General features: G+C 38.4%; 1 protein-coding gene across 1 annotated transcript in view; it reads right to left on the bottom strand.

Moving 5' to 3' along the window:
• ranbp10 (RAN binding protein 10) overlaps positions 1-19,392 on the bottom strand; it is a 38,585-nt gene that overhangs the window by 17,955 nt on the left and 1,238 nt on the right. The window contains exons 2-3 of the mRNA XM_026172954.2: positions 10,285-10,396; positions 3,353-3,405 (exon numbers count right to left, since the gene is read on the bottom strand). Coding sequence (XP_026028739.2) covers positions 3,353-3,405; positions 10,285-10,396 — 165 coding nt within the window. The remainder of the gene's footprint in view (positions 1-3,352; positions 3,406-10,284; positions 10,397-19,392) is intronic.

The raw sequence follows: 19,392 nt of genomic DNA, 5'->3' as shown, positions 1-19,392 counted from the left end.
CAAATAAGTGTTAATTTAGCAGTTTGATCATTTTGGATGCTGCAGTTCGTGGGCTCAGTTCTATTGCATTAAAATAACCGGAATGTCTAATATTATCTCCATTCAAAATTAAAATAACAGAAACACATCTTTGCACAAAGACACCTTCACAATCACCATACATATACTCACAGCACATATAGAACATTATACACTTCATCAGCACACACACAACATGTGCAGCATGCTGTGAAAGTGTGCACAGATGCACAGATGAGTGGGAACAAACATAAACACTGAGAGATGCAATCAGCGAAGCCCAGGACACACAGAGATAAATCTCCACAGTTTGGGACAAACACACACTGGCACACAAATACGCCGAGTTAGTCCGAGTTAAGGCAATCATCAGTAATCTGTGTACCAGGGCTACACATCATCTGTAGTAAAATCCTAGTTACAAAAGATACTTTCATAACTGATCTGTAACCAGTTGTGAAAAAAGCATCCATCCATGCAACGCTTTTCCACATTGTTCCGGGCCTTTGTGTGACGTCTAACACATGCGAATCAAGAAGAGAGGAGAATGAGGGATCTTTGTGTATGTGTGCATCTAGACTCTGCTGAACTGGCTGCCACCAGCCTCCACAGCATTCCACAAACCTCAGCCACCGCACAGATCTTAACCATTCAATAAGCAAATAGCCCCACACGGGCCCTGAAAACCACAGGATATGATTGGTGGAAGCACATACATGTTCTCACTGGTTGGGGAGAGGGAAGGGGCTTAAGTGAGGTTATCGGCAGCTAAGTGGCCACTATGTTTCCCCGTGTCACCCGAGGTTGCTGGACCATTAACACACGTCCAGATAAAACAAAACAATACAAAATAATCAGTGGAAAAGTGGAGGACAAGGAATAAAACTGATATGTTGACCTCCCATATGAATGCATTGCCTACTGTCTATGTACAGCATTTAGACAATAAAATGTTTATGTGTTAGCAGACAAAGGCTTGTTTCTTATCAAATCTTTATAGCAGCACCTTTGTTCTCGGAATTATAGAAGTGACCGCTGTCTGAGCTGTTCACACAAGTAAACAAAGTTAGCAGAAGTGTAAGACAACTGATTTGTTGAGTAGGAGATTTTTATAAACAACTGATTTCATTAAAGCTGCAAGTGTAATTCTCCACAACTTTATTCATCTTTATTGTAGGAATCGAATTCTTCTCGATAGAAATAAATACTAAGCTAGGTGAAAACTGGTGGAAAATTCAGTGAGTAATGATGATTTTCATTGTGGGCTGACCAGAAATGTACATTACGTGACATGTCATCACCGTAACAATATAACCACTGCACTGAAGTCACAGACAGAATAGGCTCCAGTCACACAGGCCTAGAGACCAGTTTATGAGCTCAGCATTCAAAGTAGAGAAAAATGTGTATTCACTAACTGGTTGGCAAGTGGCTACTGGAAGTTGCTGGCTATCAATCAATGAAAGCCTTCTTGTGGTTGGGGTAACCATTCACTTTCAAAGTAAAAGCTGTACATTTTGGAATGTGTTGGTTGCAGTGGTAAGGCACAACTTTTACTCTGAAGGTAAGCATTCTCTGTTTCTGGTTTGCATTGCACTTTTTAAACTTCCACTGCGGCTTGGCAGGTAGTTGGCCAGACAAGTCGGCATGTTCCATGCAAACTATGGCCATCTACCTATCTTCTGTGTCGAAAAAGTGAAGCCAACACGCAAATGCTTTAAACCTGCATTCTTCTGAGTAACCAGCGGGGGGGATTTCTGTGTTTGCCATGAGTACAATGGTACTGTCTATGCTTGAAGAACTAGATTTAACTGAGAGGTAACTGAGCTAAACCAAATGCAAGATGGGTACAATTGTTTTTTTTAATGTTTTTAAAAAGGGTCCAATCACTGCAGTTTCTTTATTATCTGAAAGCCCCATAATACATGATGTAAGGTGAAACTGCCTATGAGGACACCCTTAGATTGACACAAAACACAGTCATTGAAATCTTTGCATATAGTAGTAATTTCACTGGGTGTTGGCTAAGGCTCTGGACCAAAAATAAACTCTACATAAAATACAAACCGAGCAATCTGTCATTACAAAGTAATAGGTGGATCACCACGAGGGTGCAATAAGTCCACGTCATCTGTCACTGATCTGTATGACAGCTCAGTAACATGTCCTGACATGTTACTGATCTGTATGACAGCTCATTAACATGTCCTGACATGTTCTCTACTGCAGCCGTCAGACAAACTGCATCTAATTACGGCAGAAACCCTGAGCATCATCATCTCCACCTGTTTTCATTCCTGCATCTCAGAAATGTTGGTATTTTTCCAGCTTCTGATTTATCCTCAAAAATCAATTTCTTCTTCATCCCTTTCATCCACCTTTAGTATATTCCCTCCACACATGCATCCACATTATCTCCACTGCTACTTTAACTCTAAAAATATCTCAATTTCCTAATAATGAACTCTTTACCAGGGTTTGCAATATACATGAGAAAATAGAAACAAGGCTAAAGTAAACAGTGTTAGTCTTTGATTGTAATCTAAGCCTGTAAGGGCTGTGGGTTAAGGCTGTTCGCCAGTAAGTAATTAGAAAGGTTCAAGGTTTTGGAAAGCCCCTCTGTAGCTGCTTCATTGTATTGAGTGTACTGTGCTGTGTGTAATCAAAATGGAACAAAAAAAAAAAAAAAAAGAGTGACGCAGGATGTTCATCTTCCCAGCCAGCCAAAGCACCCGTCCACTCTGACTGCTAAGTGGCAGAAATGCTGGCATCAGATCAGCAAGCCAATGTTGTTGGTGAACAATGGCATGATGACGCTCTTGCCATACCATGAGTTGTTGAATAAACTAGGGAATCCTTTGTTTAACCCTATTTTGCTAACTACTTCTAACACAGACGCCAAATTGTAGGCCTACCATCTTTTCATTAGATATTCTGACAGCTATACGCCCACTATAACATTCATCCATCCATTTTCCTAACTGGTTATGCATCTTAGCTGGGACACATCCCAGCCGTCTCAAGGTGAAAAGCAGAGTACACTCTGGACAGGTTGTTGGTCCATCGCTAAAGTAAAGAGACAGACAGCCACACACACACCACTACATCTTCTGCCAATTTAGACTCATCAATCAATCAACCTAACATTCATGCCTTTGAAATAAAGACAATTTCAGAGCAGGATATTCAAACCTTGCATCTTCTTGCTAGCCACTGCACCACTGTGCTACCTTGACTATAATATATTCATCAATATATCTAAAAAAAAAAAAAGGTCTCTCTTTTCAGCCTCCTACTGGTTATAATACAATGACATTATTCAAGTTGTACTCACCAGGCAGTCTGTTCATGTTGACTCCCTGAGCAGACAGGCCAATGCCCATGTATCTGCACACAACAAGAGACAAAAAAAATTAGATTTACATGTCATTACTGAGCGTCCAGCACATTTAAACACTCGGATCAGCTTCTTCTCACATCTTTAATCCAGCTAGCTTTGCAAATTCTGAGCTGATGCTCATATATTCATGGGGGTTGGCAGGAGTAGAGTGTCTTCAGATTCTTCTGACTAGTCATTGTGATTTACTGAGTCCATGAGCTGAAACATCCAAAGTGGCAAACAAGGATAAGCAGTTGGTCTCCATCATTTTCATGTAGACCGGCTTAAAAGGACAGCAAAAAATCTTTTTACTCATTTGAACAAGTCAGCATTATTGCCACTTGAATGCATTTGGCATATTACAAAGTAGTAATAACATAAACATCAGTAATAAATGGCTGCTTTGGGCCACGTGGTTGGTCTTATTCAAATGTTCCATGCTTTTCAAATAAGTTACATTTACAAAGTAAGAGGAGTAAAAGACACATCAGTCAAGTCTACAAAAACTCAGGGCTGTGTGAACACAGCTAGACATGCTAGCATCTCTGTGATGCTGGACTTTGTCATAGCAAGCTTTTGTGCTCAACAATAATAGCAGGTAAACTTAAAATGCACCTGATGCTGGCACAATATAAAAAATTAAAAGATCACCAAAGTTATTAAGCTCTCACTTATGTCTGCATTGATCTGACTTATCTAGCGTTGGAATAAATAATGAAAAAGACTAAAGGAATACATCAGCGGGTTTCATCTTCAAAAGATGAGAACAAAAATATCTGCACAGAACTTTGACACTCCATCCAACAGATGCAGAAATATTTCATCACCAAAGCTATGAACAAAAAGACTGATGCACTCTCTCTCTCTCACACACACACACACACACACACACACACACACACACACACACACACACACACACACACACACACACACACGCGCGCGCGCACACACACAGCCGCTAGGGCTAACATGCAAATCTATTAATATGACTTATCACAGTAATGAAATAATAATGAAAAAGAAATACGTAGACATAAATTTTAATCAAATTTGCAGCAGCACAGCGGCCTACAACAAATAAAACATCTGAAGAGAGAAATCCAAATAAAAACAAGATTATTCTTAGTGCTCTACAATCATTTTTCAGTCAAATTAAACCAGTTGAGTGTCCATGTTAATTAATCCTCTCTCTGCTTTCTAGATTAATGTGGCCAATCTGCACAAAGTCAGCAGCACTTTTTTTTTAAACCAAAAAAGCTTTTTCCAAAGAGAGTTTAATAATTCCACTAGGATATGGCTAAGGAAGGTTCTGTAATAACCAGTGATGATGAAACCAGTGACTAAGCCATTGAAGCAACTCAAATAACACAAAGTAGTCTTTTACGGTGGCTCTATTTATACTTATTTTACCAATGCTTTTTCCTTTACCTCTGACAGATATTCTTCACTTCTTTCATTTAATTATTAGTGTTCAATTTTATGTTCATGCAAAATAGGTTAGCCTTAAGTTTCTGCAGTGGTATAGCTTGCCACTCTAGGCATGGTACCAACGGTTCACTGCAATATTCATGCTATAAAATATGCGCAATATTATTATTTTTAATTAAATGACCCACAACAACTTTTAATGATATTTATGATAATAAATTTTTTTTGAGTATACATAGACTACCAGTCAAATATATGAAGCATGTAGCAAAGAAAAAAAAAAAGATAATAAATGTGTTATATTTTAGATTTCTGGCAGTAGCCACCCTTTGCTTTGTTGACTGCACTGCAAACCCATGGCCTTTTCTCAATGAGCTTCATGATGCAGTTATGCCTGAAATGGTTTCACTTCACAGGTGTGCCTTGACAAGGTTTCTTTGTGGAATTTCATAATAATGGGCTTGGGACCATCAGTTGTGTTGTGCAGAAGTCAGGGTTGTCAGCTATGTACCAACCTATCTGACAACTGTTACAATACATTTTATGGCAACAACCAATCAGCTAAGTAAAGGACAGGTGCCAGTTCAGCTCACAGGGATGAGCGGTGCTGCATGGCGGAAAGCATCTGGCCCGGGTTCGAGTCCGACCCGCGGCCCTTTACCACAGGTCTTCCCCTTTCTCTCTCTCCCTCTGCTTTCCCATCACTCTTCACTGTTCTGTACAATAAAGCTGAAAAAGGCCAAAAATAAGGTATTTAAAAAAACAGAAACCACAGGCCATTATTACTTTAAGAACTGAAGGTCTGTCAGTTTGGAAAATTGCTAAAAAACAAACGTGTGCCCAAGTGCAGTCACAAAAACCAAAAAGCGCTACGACGAAATTGGCTCACATGAGGACCATCCCAGGAAAGGAAGACCAAGAGTCACCTCTGCTGCTGAGGATAAATTCATCAGAGTCACCAGCCTCAGAAATCGCAAGTTAACAGCACCTTAGATTAGAGCCCAGATAATTTCCACACAGAGTTCGAGTAGCAGACTCATCTCTACATCAACTGTTCAGAGGAGACTGTACAAATCAGATCTTTGTGCTCTGATAGTTTGGGATGAGATGGAGTGAAGGCAAAGGGGTCAATAAATACTCAGCATCTCTGGGAACTCCTTCAAGACTGTTGGAAAACCATTTCAGCTGACTACCTTATGAAGCTCATCAACAAAATGCCAAGAGTGTGCAAAACAGCAATCAAAGCAAAGGATCGCTACTTAGAAGACTCTACAATATCAAACATGCTTTGAGTTATTTCACATTGAGTTGTTGTTGTTTTTTTGTTTACTACATTATAATGCCTTCAGTGAGAATCTACAATGTAAATAGTAGAGCTGGGCGATATATCGAGTTTTTAAAACATATCGATATAATTTTATACGAGATATAAGATGTGACAATATCCTTTATATCGATATAGTCTATGTTACGTTATAATTATAGTTGTGGAGCCGCAAGTTTGCCTGTCTTTCGTCCACTTTTGTCTCTACGCAACGTTACTCCGCCTCGCCTTCACTGAAGACAACTCCCCCTCCTCCCCCATCGCTTCACGTGCAGGCAGCGACAACATGGACATGGCAAATCTCCGTTAACGAGTTACTGCGCATCGCCCTATGCGTGGGGCTGGACGGCGTCAACGTGCTAACGAGCTAACCGCGCTAACCCTAAAATCCTTTCATTCTCTCAAAAGTTGATAGCGCGCCTTATGTATGAATTCTGGTTGTGCTTGATGGCCGCGAACCGATTTTATGTGGTACACGGCGCTCAGCAATCTGTCAAAAAAATGTTTGAGTACGACTTTGGTAAGCTACGGAGCTGCACCGCTTGATAGATTGTCGGGGCATTACGGCTACCGAGGAGCTTCGCGGAGTGATACGTACTGTGCTTCAACGTAATATTACCGTATTGTGTGTGTATAAGGACCATAAATGGCACCTGTAAGAGACGTGGTTATGAAGTGGATTTCAAACTCCAGGCTATCAGTCACACAGTAAAACTCGGGAACAGAGCAGCTGTGAAATCTGTCTGTCTTTGTTATTACGCTCAGCGTCTTTTAGTTTACATTTTGACTGCACAATTGTGAGCTCTTTGTTTAGCACAAAAACAAAATTGTTTTCTTTTATTTATGGAGCATTATTATTTAATAAATGCTCATAATTTAATTTTGAGTAATTTTTCATGTACATCTGTGCTGTATGTTAATAAAAGTGCCTGTGTGACATCTGGGACACAGCTTTGACTAAGAACTCTCTTTTTGTTCTTATTTTATGGCTTAAAAAAAAAAATCGAGATATATATCTTATATCGCCATCCAGCTAAAAAATATCGAGATATGAATTTTGGGTCATATCGCCCAGCCCTAGTAAATAGTCATAAAAATAAAGAAAAAACATGAAATGCAACAGGCTAAAGAGTCACTGTAACACCAAATTCTCTGACTTTTCATGGTGAATTGCAAAACAAACCACTGAACTCTCTCAGAATATTTTCATTATGTCATTCAATTGGCTAACTGCTACACTAGAGCATTTCAGTAAAAGTGATTTAATTCATCTACATCTACGGCAGTGAATAAAAAGTTGGAATTCTATTTAGTTTCAGTGTAAGCAGCTTGAAGCAACCCAAAGCTACAGATCCACAGCTTAGTTCTGCTACACATGACGCCACCTCATTCAAACTGACGGATTAAAGAGCATTGAAGTCCATGTGATTTCTGCTTAAACCAGTTTGGATTGATTTAAAAAGTTGTAAACAAAAACTTTGATCCAGTTGATGAGTCAAATCATCGACTTATAGGCTGCAGCCCAACAAAACTGTAGAGATACACCAATCAACTGCCCAGGGACTGGAATTGACTCATATCAGTGATCAGGAGGTGACCCTCTGATTTCTCAAGACAAATAGTCATGCACACTTACAGCCACATGCTAACATATTGTTAGCATGAAGGCTCTTTACTGTCAATGAAGACACAAAATCTGCCAAAGTAGAGTCCGTAGGGTACCAGTGTGGAAAACAACAACAACAAAACAAGCTAAAGCTATCCACATCTTAGCAGTCAAAGGGTCAAGGTACTAAAATTATTAAAGTGAGTGAAAAAGGTAAAAGAGCCAGTATCCTGTTATCTGGTAAAATAAGCAGCAACTCATTTTCAGTTAATTATCTGATCCCCTTTCCAGTGTTAGAGCACTTTATATTTCAAAGTTGCCTCAGTGAGAGAAGATAATGTAACTTATTACATTTACTGCATGGAAAGTTCAATAATTTCTTTTATTCTGGAAATCGCATTGAAGAAAAGTTTGTATATGCTGTCAGTTCTCACAAAGAAAACTAGAATCATAAAAATGAGTATTTTCAGATTACACTAATACGAATCTGGACTTGGAGAAGAAAATTACAATCAAGATATCTCTACGAAATTTTAATGAATTCAAATTCTTGAATTTATGGCTTTTTCTCAGTACTGTCTGAGACCCGAGATGTGAGCTTATTTTTAAGTTTCAAAACGACTTATTAGCTTATGGGTGTAACTTGAAATGTATACACAGAGTACATGTTATTCCCGTGGCATTCCACGACACATCATGCAGCTTCTAGCTGCCTAAAAATGAAAGCCATACAAACATATTTTGCATCACTTCTTTTGTATGCCTAGCTGTTTAACTGGAAATAGGGAATGTTTACTGTGCAATTTGAATTTTTTAAATGGAGAGGTATTTCAGCTCCAATCAAGTCACAAAAGAGAATCTGAAAGCCAGACATTTAACCACATGGCAAAATAATTGCAGAGACTAACCTAACACTTACTCATCAGCAACCTCAGCAATCACTGAATTAGCTGAAAGGCAATGACTCTCTTTTGTGCGGTATGGCCTCATTTGACAATAAAGATCTTTGCATATTCATTTACATATGGAGTTCATCTTTGACTGTTTTATAATGTAGAAGTAAATTTGCCATTCAGGTCCTTCCAAAGAGTCCTGTAATAACAGAACTAAACTGGAGGAACTTTCTTGCTGTTAAATTCCATGTGGCAACTTTTTCAGCAACAGTGCACAACGTTACCTATTCTAGCTGCCAAAATGAAGCAAACAATTCCAGACCCAGTTTATCTAGGAGGATACGCTTGGTGAAATAGACTTCTCTTAGTACTTTTAAAAAAAATGTATCAATTTGAAACTGTGTGTGTGTGTGTTCCTGTCTAGCTATCTTTGTGAGGACCGAAATCTGCATTCTACTATACTTGTGAGAACCAACAGTCACTTGTGAGGACACACTCACCGGTCCTCACAAGTTTGAAGGCCTTTTTGAGGCTCAAAATGTGGTTTTAGTGTCAGGGTTACAATTAGGTTATGGTTAGGGTAAGGGTTAGGCATTCATTTTTAATGGTTAGGGTAAGGTGCTAGGGAAACCATTATGTCAATGAAGGTCCTCACTAAGATAGCTGAACAGGCTTGTGTGTGTGTGTGTGTGTGTGTGTGTGTGTGTGTGTGTGTGTGTGTGTGTGTGTGTGTGTGTGTGTGTGTGTGTGTGTGTGTGTGTGTGTGTGCGTTCTGATTAAATAATCAATTCCCACAGGGCCATGATGAAGAGGCAGTCTGGGCTCAAAACGTTCCATATTTCCTAATTCTGGAAATGACACCCAATTATTGTAATTCTAGGGCAACTAAGAAGAATATCTTGACTATAAGCATACAGATCTACAATTTTCAGGTGTAGTCCCTCACATTAGATGACAGTGATGATTACTAAAACTGTACTTTTAAGGCTGGCTACCATTTTCACTGGTACAGCAGATGAACAAAAACACCCCAAAATTTTCCACTGATGTAACTCTCTCTGTCGTGACAAAGGATTTGGACAGTAATACGATAATTGATATAAAGACTGCTGTTTTGATACAGACTCAAGGTGGAAAAAACTTTGCACAACCAAGTTAACAGGTGTAAATGCAAAAAACTGACAAAAAGGAACAAAGACATTGTTACCGACAAATTTTGCACCAGTGCTACAAATGATTGTCATAAAAAATACTATTTTTATAACCATCAAATTAAATGTTTAAATGTTAATTAAAAATCGAATTCATGTAATTTATTTCAAGTTATTAAAGTTGGCTATTTTTTTCTTTAAAATGAAACAATAAGAGGCAGGGTTTTACATATACACACATATATAAAACCCTACTCCTCTGATAATATCCTCAGAAAACAGCCAGTGCAGTGACTCATGGACCTAAGCTTCAAAGTCAGAATATAATAAAAACTAACAGGAAATACACAAAGTTACTGCAATTTTATTTTTGCGTGGGCACACTGAACATGTTATGAATGACCCGAGGGGGGGCGCTAAGTCAGGTTACCATGGTAACATAGGGCACCAACTCTAAGGTTTTAAAAGTTGCATCTGCTTACCCATCTCGACCTTTGCTGACAATCTTGACTTCAAAGTAGTAGATCCCACAGGCAGCAGGGATTGGGTGTGTGGCTCGCACTGATGCTGCATCTTTGTGGTTCTTTCCATGACCTGATAAAAGAGAAATACAAGGTGTACATGAAGAACATGGTAGCCTAATACAAAAGGACTTTAAAAACAAAGAAACACTGGGCTTGCATTTGACTCCTGATTGTCTACCAAAGTCTCATGATATGGCACTGACCTGGATTCTTAGTATTTACATAGTTTAATTAGTCATAAATTTGCTATCTGGTCAAAAGAAAAAAAAACACATAAAAAGTAGAACCTGACATTTAGAGACAAACACACTGACAAATAAACTTAACTTAGACTAGATGTTAAACTTAACATATAGTCTAGTAACTAGTAGTGCAAATGACGTTTTCAAATGTAGATAAATAACTAGGTAGAAGTGTACAAAAGGCCACCCCCAAACACCAGGTATCCATGGACATTGCCCATGGACTAAATTGCCTTTAAAAAGACACTGGTTTACATCTACATTTGGTTGAAACGTGGCCTGTTAAAAGTTGACCAAATTATGTTTATTTTTGTGACCAAATCAGTAGATTGTCCGAGGCACTGTGGAAGTAGAGCGCCCTTTATAACTTTTAAACCTTTTAAAGGATTTAGATGTAAAAGGATGTCTTTTTGTAAATGTCTTTTGAACAGCCTCAGAAGCTGACTTTTCACCTTCAACTTTTTAACCTAATCTCAGCATTCTTCAGACATCAAAGCTTTCTTCAATGTCTTTTCAACGTCTTTTTATTAAGGGGTTTTTTTCTGTGGAAGGAGGACTGGATAATGCATAGGCACATCTCTATAAATATGACAAAAAAAAAAAAGAATGTGTATGCGCATATCTGCCTTAGTGTATACACACAGTTTTGGTTGGTAATATAAACAGAGCTTTCTGCATCTGGCCCCAGGTCTTTTGCAATAATGTGCTCTGAACAGACAAAAGATAGAGTGGTGTGGCCAGAGTAACGGCAGACATGTTTGATGAAGACCAAAGGCAGCTTTTCAGAAGAAGCTCATCTAATCTGAATATGGCAACAGAAACAGCTGTAGGTTTGATAACTAACCTAACTGCCATCAGTTTTCTTATTTATTCCCCCTACATTTCCACAAGGCTGTGTTGGGCTTGCACCACAAGGCTGAGTGATCAGTGAGGCTCAGATTAGGCTCAGATACGCGTGGATTTCTCAAATAACATTCATCTTTTTGTTAAGGTGACTTTTCTATGAATAGGTTATACAGGACATTGATTTAACACAGTCTGGTAAAGATGTAGACAATGAGGTCACAGGGCTCATGTATTTTGTCTGGACCAATTAGATTTGAGCACAACACATATTACTGTCTGTCATTCTATATTCAGATGGCTGCTTATGCAATCCCTCGGGTCATGAGAGAGAGAGACTAATATGTTCAGTACTGTTGTATAACTGCAATCTAGCCTCTACAGTAAGCATGTGCATCTCTTTCTGTTACATGTAATCGCACCATTGACTGAGCTCACCTGTCACCACACATAACAAGTCACTGAGAGCTCTGTGTGTGCATGAAATGTAGACATGCTGTAACCTTAAACGAAGCAGCTGGCTGTCAGCAGACACCTTGAGGCTGTTGCTGTTTGTTGTGTGTGAGGGGGACTTAAGTGTGGTCACTAAAATAAAGTTATACATACTATAGAGTAGAACAGGAAGTTAGAAATATACTGGCTCGATGTGTTTTCATTTTTTCAAAAAATACTCTGTAAAATACTCTTAGTATAGCATCACTTGTATAGGTTTACAGTAACAACACCTCTTTAACTGTGATCCTAACTCTTTTAATGATATTTGTTTTATATTTTTTTTAATAAGGGTGCGACTATGACACTATTAAAAGATCACAGTGCCATAATTAATAATGAACTAAAGCATGTTAGAGTCTGAATTACATTAACACTATATAAAATATCCACATATGCTAGCCCATTAGTGTTTTTTAGGAAGCACAGAGTGACAGGACATTCGCTAACACTCATTTTTGCATCTTTTTTGACCCACAAATCCACTATGCATGTTCTATCATGTTTACACATGTGACTGGCGTGCCTGTGCGTGTCTGTGTGTGTTTGTGTGTGTGTCAGCCAGTAGTCTAATTTTAGACCTCAGTAGGCCAGCAGGTCTCTTTGGGACTACATAAATGGGTATGTGAGATGGTTACTACCGTTAACCAAAATGTCTGGTTTATAATTCTGCATTCATGCTGATTCATGCTGATTAGGCCGTTGTGGTTTTTTATTTGTATTAGATAAGAAACTTAGAGTGTAACAGTGTTGTAAAGTTTGAATGAAAGGCCATGTGATTTAATATTAAAGCCCTGGCAGTATTAGACATTTCTGCTCTTGTGCGACTTTAAACCTTTCCACAAGAGTTCAAGGAGCAACTGTTAATGTCCTGTTCCTCTTCACCCACAGCACTGTGTGGCCTTAATTGCTTACTAGAATATCAGCAGTCTGCCTCCAGGGTGTATTTTTGACCACTAGCAGAGGCAAAGTGCAAAATCTATCTGTTCAATAATAGCAAGCACAACAAAGACCAAAGCAACACGTTGCTAAATGCCTCACAGTGTCAAAAGAAGCAGAGTCCATATCACTATGTCAACATCATAATAACATTTGAGGATTTATTTATAGTATGAGGAAGTACAAAAATTCTTATATGACTTCATGAGGGAATTAATGCCATTTATATTAGACCCTAGCTGACAACACCGCCACCATATACTCAGTTATGATACTACTAAGCTACAGACCTTGCTAGGTATTAAAAACATGAATTCAGAGCTGCTTTCCTGTTCAGACTCTTTGATTACATCTTTTATTTAACTTACTAAAAAATAACTAAATTTTTTTGGACTGGTATAGACTAATACATTGGTTATCAAATGTGTCTAAACTAAGAAAATACTTCAGTCAAAACAAAAGTGAATATAACACTTTGGGCATGTGGCCATACAGCACAAGGCTACATATTACTTGTTTGTGTGCAGAGATACACCTGGAACTTGTGCTAAAAGGTTTGTATCTTCTGTTTTGGTCTCCCTGAGGCAGATTATGCTACACAGCAGCACTTCATCACTGTGGCCTCTAAGAGATATGATGGCCTAGTTAATAATAAATGGAAATCTGGAAATGGTATTTTTCCAAGTCAGTGATATTAAGGATTTTTAAGTTACTTTATTTCCCATCTGATGGGAATGCTGATAAAATCTCATACAGTTAAAGTTAAATAAAATCTCAAATTAAAGATGCTATAACCTGTTTGTCTTAAGTTAGCAATATACTACAAATATACTATGAGATAACAACATTGTTACCATTCTACTGACAATACATGAATGCAGCACAAAGGTTAGGGCCACGTGACCTTTGAAAACATTAATCTCTGAACTTTAATTATGTGTCTTCTGCCTAGATAAGAGCTGAGGCAGAGGTATGTTCTCATTGCGATTTATCTACCTTTCTGTCAGCGGGATTATGCAGGTCAAAGTTAACAAAACTTGGTGGAGAAGCTGAGCATGAGCAGAGAAGGAAACTAACTAAATTTTAGCCTGTATCTAGATCACGTCCTTCCTAGTGTGCTGCAGGAATGAGTCTTAAAAATTCATAAATGAGACAGGATTTTTCATTTCTGGTTCCATTTTCTGGATCAGATTTTTGTTTAGATGCTGCAAATATGATAACGAGATGCTTTAAATATTTTCACATTTTTTTCTTAAAACACAGAAGTAAACTGAAGGTATTACATGAACATGTGTTAGCACATAAATGGCTAAATAAGGCTAGAGACTTCAGGGAAATTCAGCACCAACTGATCACGCTAAAAACACGTTCTTAGTAGTGTTTATATGAACGTCATGCAATTGATGTGTAGTTTGTTTATAGCCTAACAATTGAGTTCTGTATCTCACAATTGTATTTATGATAAAGAAATTTTTAAAAAAGTAGCATGACTGTGGTATTCCAGTCATATAAAGCTCCAAAGTAAGGCCAGAACAGGCAGTTATGACTCTACAGAAAAACCAAGTACAACCTTGACGGTCCCTAAGAACTAGGAGATCAAGTAGCAGCCAAGTGCTGCTATTCAAATGAACTGGTTTAACTAATCGTTAAGCATGAACATCTTTATGAAAGCAGATGTTTTGGCAGTTTGCTGGTCTGGAGCATTCATTTGTGTTGTACATATTAGAAATTGATATTAGATATTAGAGAATGAACTAAAACAGGAAACAATTCTTTAAGGTATTGTTGTTCTACAAGCTACTGAACCACTGGATTGAACTTACTCAGACTTTTTCAAATCACAATAATTCTAGTTTGAAAGCAACAGGTGTCTAGTTTCAATATAGATGCAACTTCATACTGAAGCATAATGACCAAAAGTATAAAAAAAAATACCACATATCGTGATATATATATACACACTTATTTTCAGTTACCGTATGTCTTATTACACATCTTCTATCCATTTTTAACCAAGTTTAGATGGTGACTAAATGACATTTCCTTTACTCACTTTACTTTTGTTACAGTTAGAGAATTTACACCTTTCTTTCTTAGGCAATAAACCAAAACTAAACAATATTAGAGTTTAAATTGGTTTGTGGCACAATTTCTAGCACACACTGACAAAGCAGATTTACCATAAATGTGTTTGGCTTCCTGGCTGGTAGCAGCCGGCATTCCGAGATCTTCAATGAAATATACATCAACGAGTAAAAGGAGGCAACAAGCCAGCTATTCAACCTGCTAAACCTCCTGAGCCAGAGCCAACTCCAACTCTGTCATACATAGAGTTTGGGCAGCATAGCTGTCCCAATTTTCATGGTGCATTTGGAAATTTCAAAAAAATTATGATGGCACTCATTTTGGACCACTTCGGCCAATTCCAATTACCATGACTTCATCGTGATGGCAACAAAAGTTAGCATAATATAGGTTCTGAAACATGTAACATAATGATGCTTGGCAGGCTATTATGCTCATTTTATAACTAAACAGTGCTGTAAATATTTACATGTCACCTGTCGTAAGAAGACAATTGAAAATTTTCAACCTCTGAGTTGAATCAGAAAATCAGCATTAGCGAAAGTTAAATCAAAATGTAAAAAACAAACCATTAGGTCTTTCTGAAAATACCAACAAATTTGTCTTTAAAAGTGTCAGTTCAAAATATGTCAAAAGTATTTAAATACCTGAGTATGCAGATCAAATACAATATAAACCAAATATATAAACCAAACAATATAAAACCTTTAGTAGACCCTTTAGTAGACTCACTGCACAAATGTACAGTGCAATAACAAATAACCTCTGAAAATGACGGCGAAGTGTATCCTTAATGAACTCTTATCTAAGATTTCTACCTTCTGTATCTTCCAGTAACTTTCCTTGTGATTTTCCACTAAAATTGCACTGTGTTTAATAGACTTTGCTAGTTCAAGTTGTCCTGTAGGAGCAGCTCTTCGGACAATTATGAGCAATTAGGTCCTTGTACAGTGGACTCAGGGCCTTTGTCTAGTAAAGTATGCAGGGTGTATGCCTCCACAAAAATCTGCACAAATCCACCTATGCAGACAACCAAACTATAAACAGTAATGTCATCTTAGGCTTTTGAGGCTCTGGATAACACCAGGGTGGTGAGGAGTGACTATGGAATAAGCTCAAGGAAGAATGCCCATATGGAAAAGATGTATATAAATCTTATAAGGTTTGCATCTGTCTTATGTGAAACTTGTATGAAAAGCATACAAGAGTGAAACCAGACATAAGATCCCTTGAAAAATTGTATAAATGAAACTTGTACGTTTTGGATACTTACTAAAACAATATATGAAAGTAATGAGAAAGTGTCCACTTTCATGAGTAAATCATATAAGCCTTATATGATTCACTATATGAAGTAGGCCACATCTTATGCAAGTCTTTTATAAGTTCTTTCTATTTCTTTTCCATATGGGTGTAGTTGCCACACACCTGTTCGTGTACAATAGTTTGAAAAAGTTATTGCCCTCTAAACCTAATAACACTTAGCAGCAAAAACTGCAATCAAGTGTTTGCAATAATGGCCAAGGAGTCTTTTACAGCACTGTGGAGGAATTTTGGCCCACTCATCTTTGCAGAATTGTCTTAATTCAGCCACATTGGAGGGTTTCCCATGATAAACCGCCTTTTTAAGATCATGCCACAACATCTCAATCAGATTCAGGTCAGGACTTTGACTAGGCCACTCCAAAGCCTTCATTTTGTTTTTCTTAAGCCATTTAGAGGTGGACTTGGAGTGTTTTGGATCACTGACCTCTTCCAAAACCCAAGTGTGCTTCAGGTTGAGGTCACACAGATGGCCAGATATTCTCTTTCAGGATGTTTTGGCAGACAACAGAATTCATGGTTCAGTTTACCACGGTAAGTCTTCCAGGTCCTGAGGCAGCAAAACAGCTCCAGACCATCACACTACCACCACCCTGTTTTACTGGTGGTATGATGTTCCTTTTCAGAAATGCTGTTACTTTTACACTAGATGCAATGGGACACACAACTTCCAAAAAGTTTAAGTTTTTTCTCATCAGTCCACAAATTTTCCTAAATGTCTTGGGGATCTTCAAAATGTTTTCTGGCTAAACTGAGACGAGCCTTTTTGTTCCTTTTGCTCAGCAGTGGTTTTCATCTTGGAACCCCGCCATGCAGACCATGTTTGCCCAGTCACTTTCCTTAATGTGGAGTCGTGAACGCTGACCTTAACTGAGGCAAGTGAGGCCTGCAGTTCTTTGCATGTTGTTCTGGGTTCTTTTGTGACCTCTTGAATAAGTCGATCTTGCACTCTTGGGGTAATTTTGGTCGGCTGGCCACTCCTGCGAAGGTTCACCACGGTTTCATGTTTTCACCATTTTTGGATAATGGCTCTCACTGTGGTACGTTGGACATCTAAAGCTTTAGAAATGGGTTTATAGCCTTTTCCAGACTGATAGATCTTAATTACTTTGTTTCTCATTTGTTCCTGAATTTCCTTGGATCGTGGCATGATGTCTGGCCTTTGAGGATATTTTGGTCTACTCCACTTTGTCAGGCAGGTCCCATTTAAGTGATTTCTTGATTGAAAATGGGTGTGGCAGTAATCAGGCTTGGGTGTGGCTAGAGGAACTGAACTTAGCTTACCAAAGATGTGATACACCACAGTTCATTTATGTAATAATGGGGAGGTACGCTGGGGTCTAAGTGACGTAAATGTCATTATCATCTGATTTCAAAGACGTATAACAGCAATTACTACTCCAGCTTTTGGTGTCTGTACACAACAGAGAATGACTGAGGCCTTAGTTGCGACTATTCCGCAGCAGCATCTAGTGTAGCCTGTAGGTTTCTCTATTTGTGCACTTTAATTTCAACATGGCTCAAACAAATGGATTGCAGTTTGAAATAAATGAAACCCTAATAAAAATCATGATCCTATTTAGATAAATGCTTTCCTTTTGCTCAACTAAATTTCGTAAAGTATGTGAATTTGAAATCCCGTACTATTCCTTTAGTTCCACGTCAGTCTTGTTATGGTTATTCACAGTATATATTAAAGTGCTTCTCTCAAAGGTCAAAGAAATGATTAGTTGACTTTTTTTAAACTATTTGCTTGCGAAAAGTTTTGCTCAGTTAAAAGTTTGCTTGGTACACTGACATTGTGATTACTGTAAGTCATAAAACATAAATCTACAGCAAAACAATTAGTATTCCAACAAAATCCTTAGTCAACAGCTTGGTCTTTCATCAGGGTGCAGCTGAATTTATTATGTGTGTAAAAGTGCAAAGAAAACGCTATAGGGTGTGTTACAGAACATTAGATTTATTCCTACTATGTATTCCTACTATGCAACTGTAACCCTCTCTTTATTTCTAAGTTAATGATAAAATTATCTTTGCATCTGCAGAGGTGTAAAAATTAACACCATTTGCTGCATTTATTGGTACAAAGTAATTAAGTTTGTTTAAGTATCTATCTTGCTGCTGAGGCTGCGAGGATTAATCTCTGTCAGTGCGCAGCAGGACTAGGTAGACACTGCATGGCCTTGAACAGAGAAAATTGGCACGCTGGTCAAAATAGCATCCAAACCACAAGGGTGAGGGAACAGAGCAGGAACAACCAGGAGCAGAAAAAAATATCTCACACACTCCAGAACAAACCTATTTATATGTCATGCCTTAACAATAGTGCAGTGTCACTGAATCTGTGCACCTTTCATAAACATAATGACTCAATGTCCAACATAACCTCAACAAGAACCCCCCCCCCCCCCCCCCCTCATCCTCAGCAATACACCACTTTGAGCCAGTGCCAGAGCTGTTAGGTAATTCTAGACTAGAATACAATTATCTTAACAGCACTGATTATAGCAAAAGGTAAATCAACATTCTCAACATAACAGATAAACTGAATGGAAGCTCATATTCAACTGCTCATCAGCAGGGACCTGATCAATTATGCATTAAATGATCTGCGGTTGTATCTGGCATTAGGCCCGAGTCTACAAATAAGAGGCCCTCCCTGCTATTTCCAAACTGTAGGACCACCACTCCATCAACCTCACAAAATGGATTACACAACCTTAATTTTGAATTACACATCTTGCCTGTATCCTCTCACCTTCTACACGGGGCCCAAAGGAGCCTATCAATTGGGATTTTTCACAGTGTGTGATTAAAGTCTTGTAGTGTTTTCCTGTTTTGGTGTGTGTGTGTGTGTGTGTGTGTGTGTGTGTGTGTGTGTGTGTGTGTGTGTGTGTGTGTGTGTGTGTGTGTGTGTGTGTGTGTGTGGGGGGGGGGGGGAGGTTTGTCTGAACAGCACAGAAGCCGTCACACGGATGTCACCTTGTTTTGATATAGGTGGTTGCTAAATTGAGACGGCTAAAAGCCCTGCTGTCAGCTTTTATCCATCTGAATGAAAGACTGACTGAACCGTCTGGTTGCTGTTAACGTTAAAATGCCAGAGCCCGTCGATACTCCGGATTTATTACCAGAACGGTGC

Source organism: Astatotilapia calliptera, chromosome 7 (assembly GCF_964374335.1).
Source record: "Astatotilapia calliptera chromosome 7, fAstCal68.1, whole genome shotgun sequence".
Classification (NCBI taxonomy): domain Eukaryota; kingdom Metazoa; phylum Chordata; class Actinopteri; order Cichliformes; family Cichlidae; genus Astatotilapia; species Astatotilapia calliptera.
The sequence above is the reverse complement of the archived record's forward strand: the minus strand, read 5'-3'. Positions and strand labels throughout refer to the sequence as shown.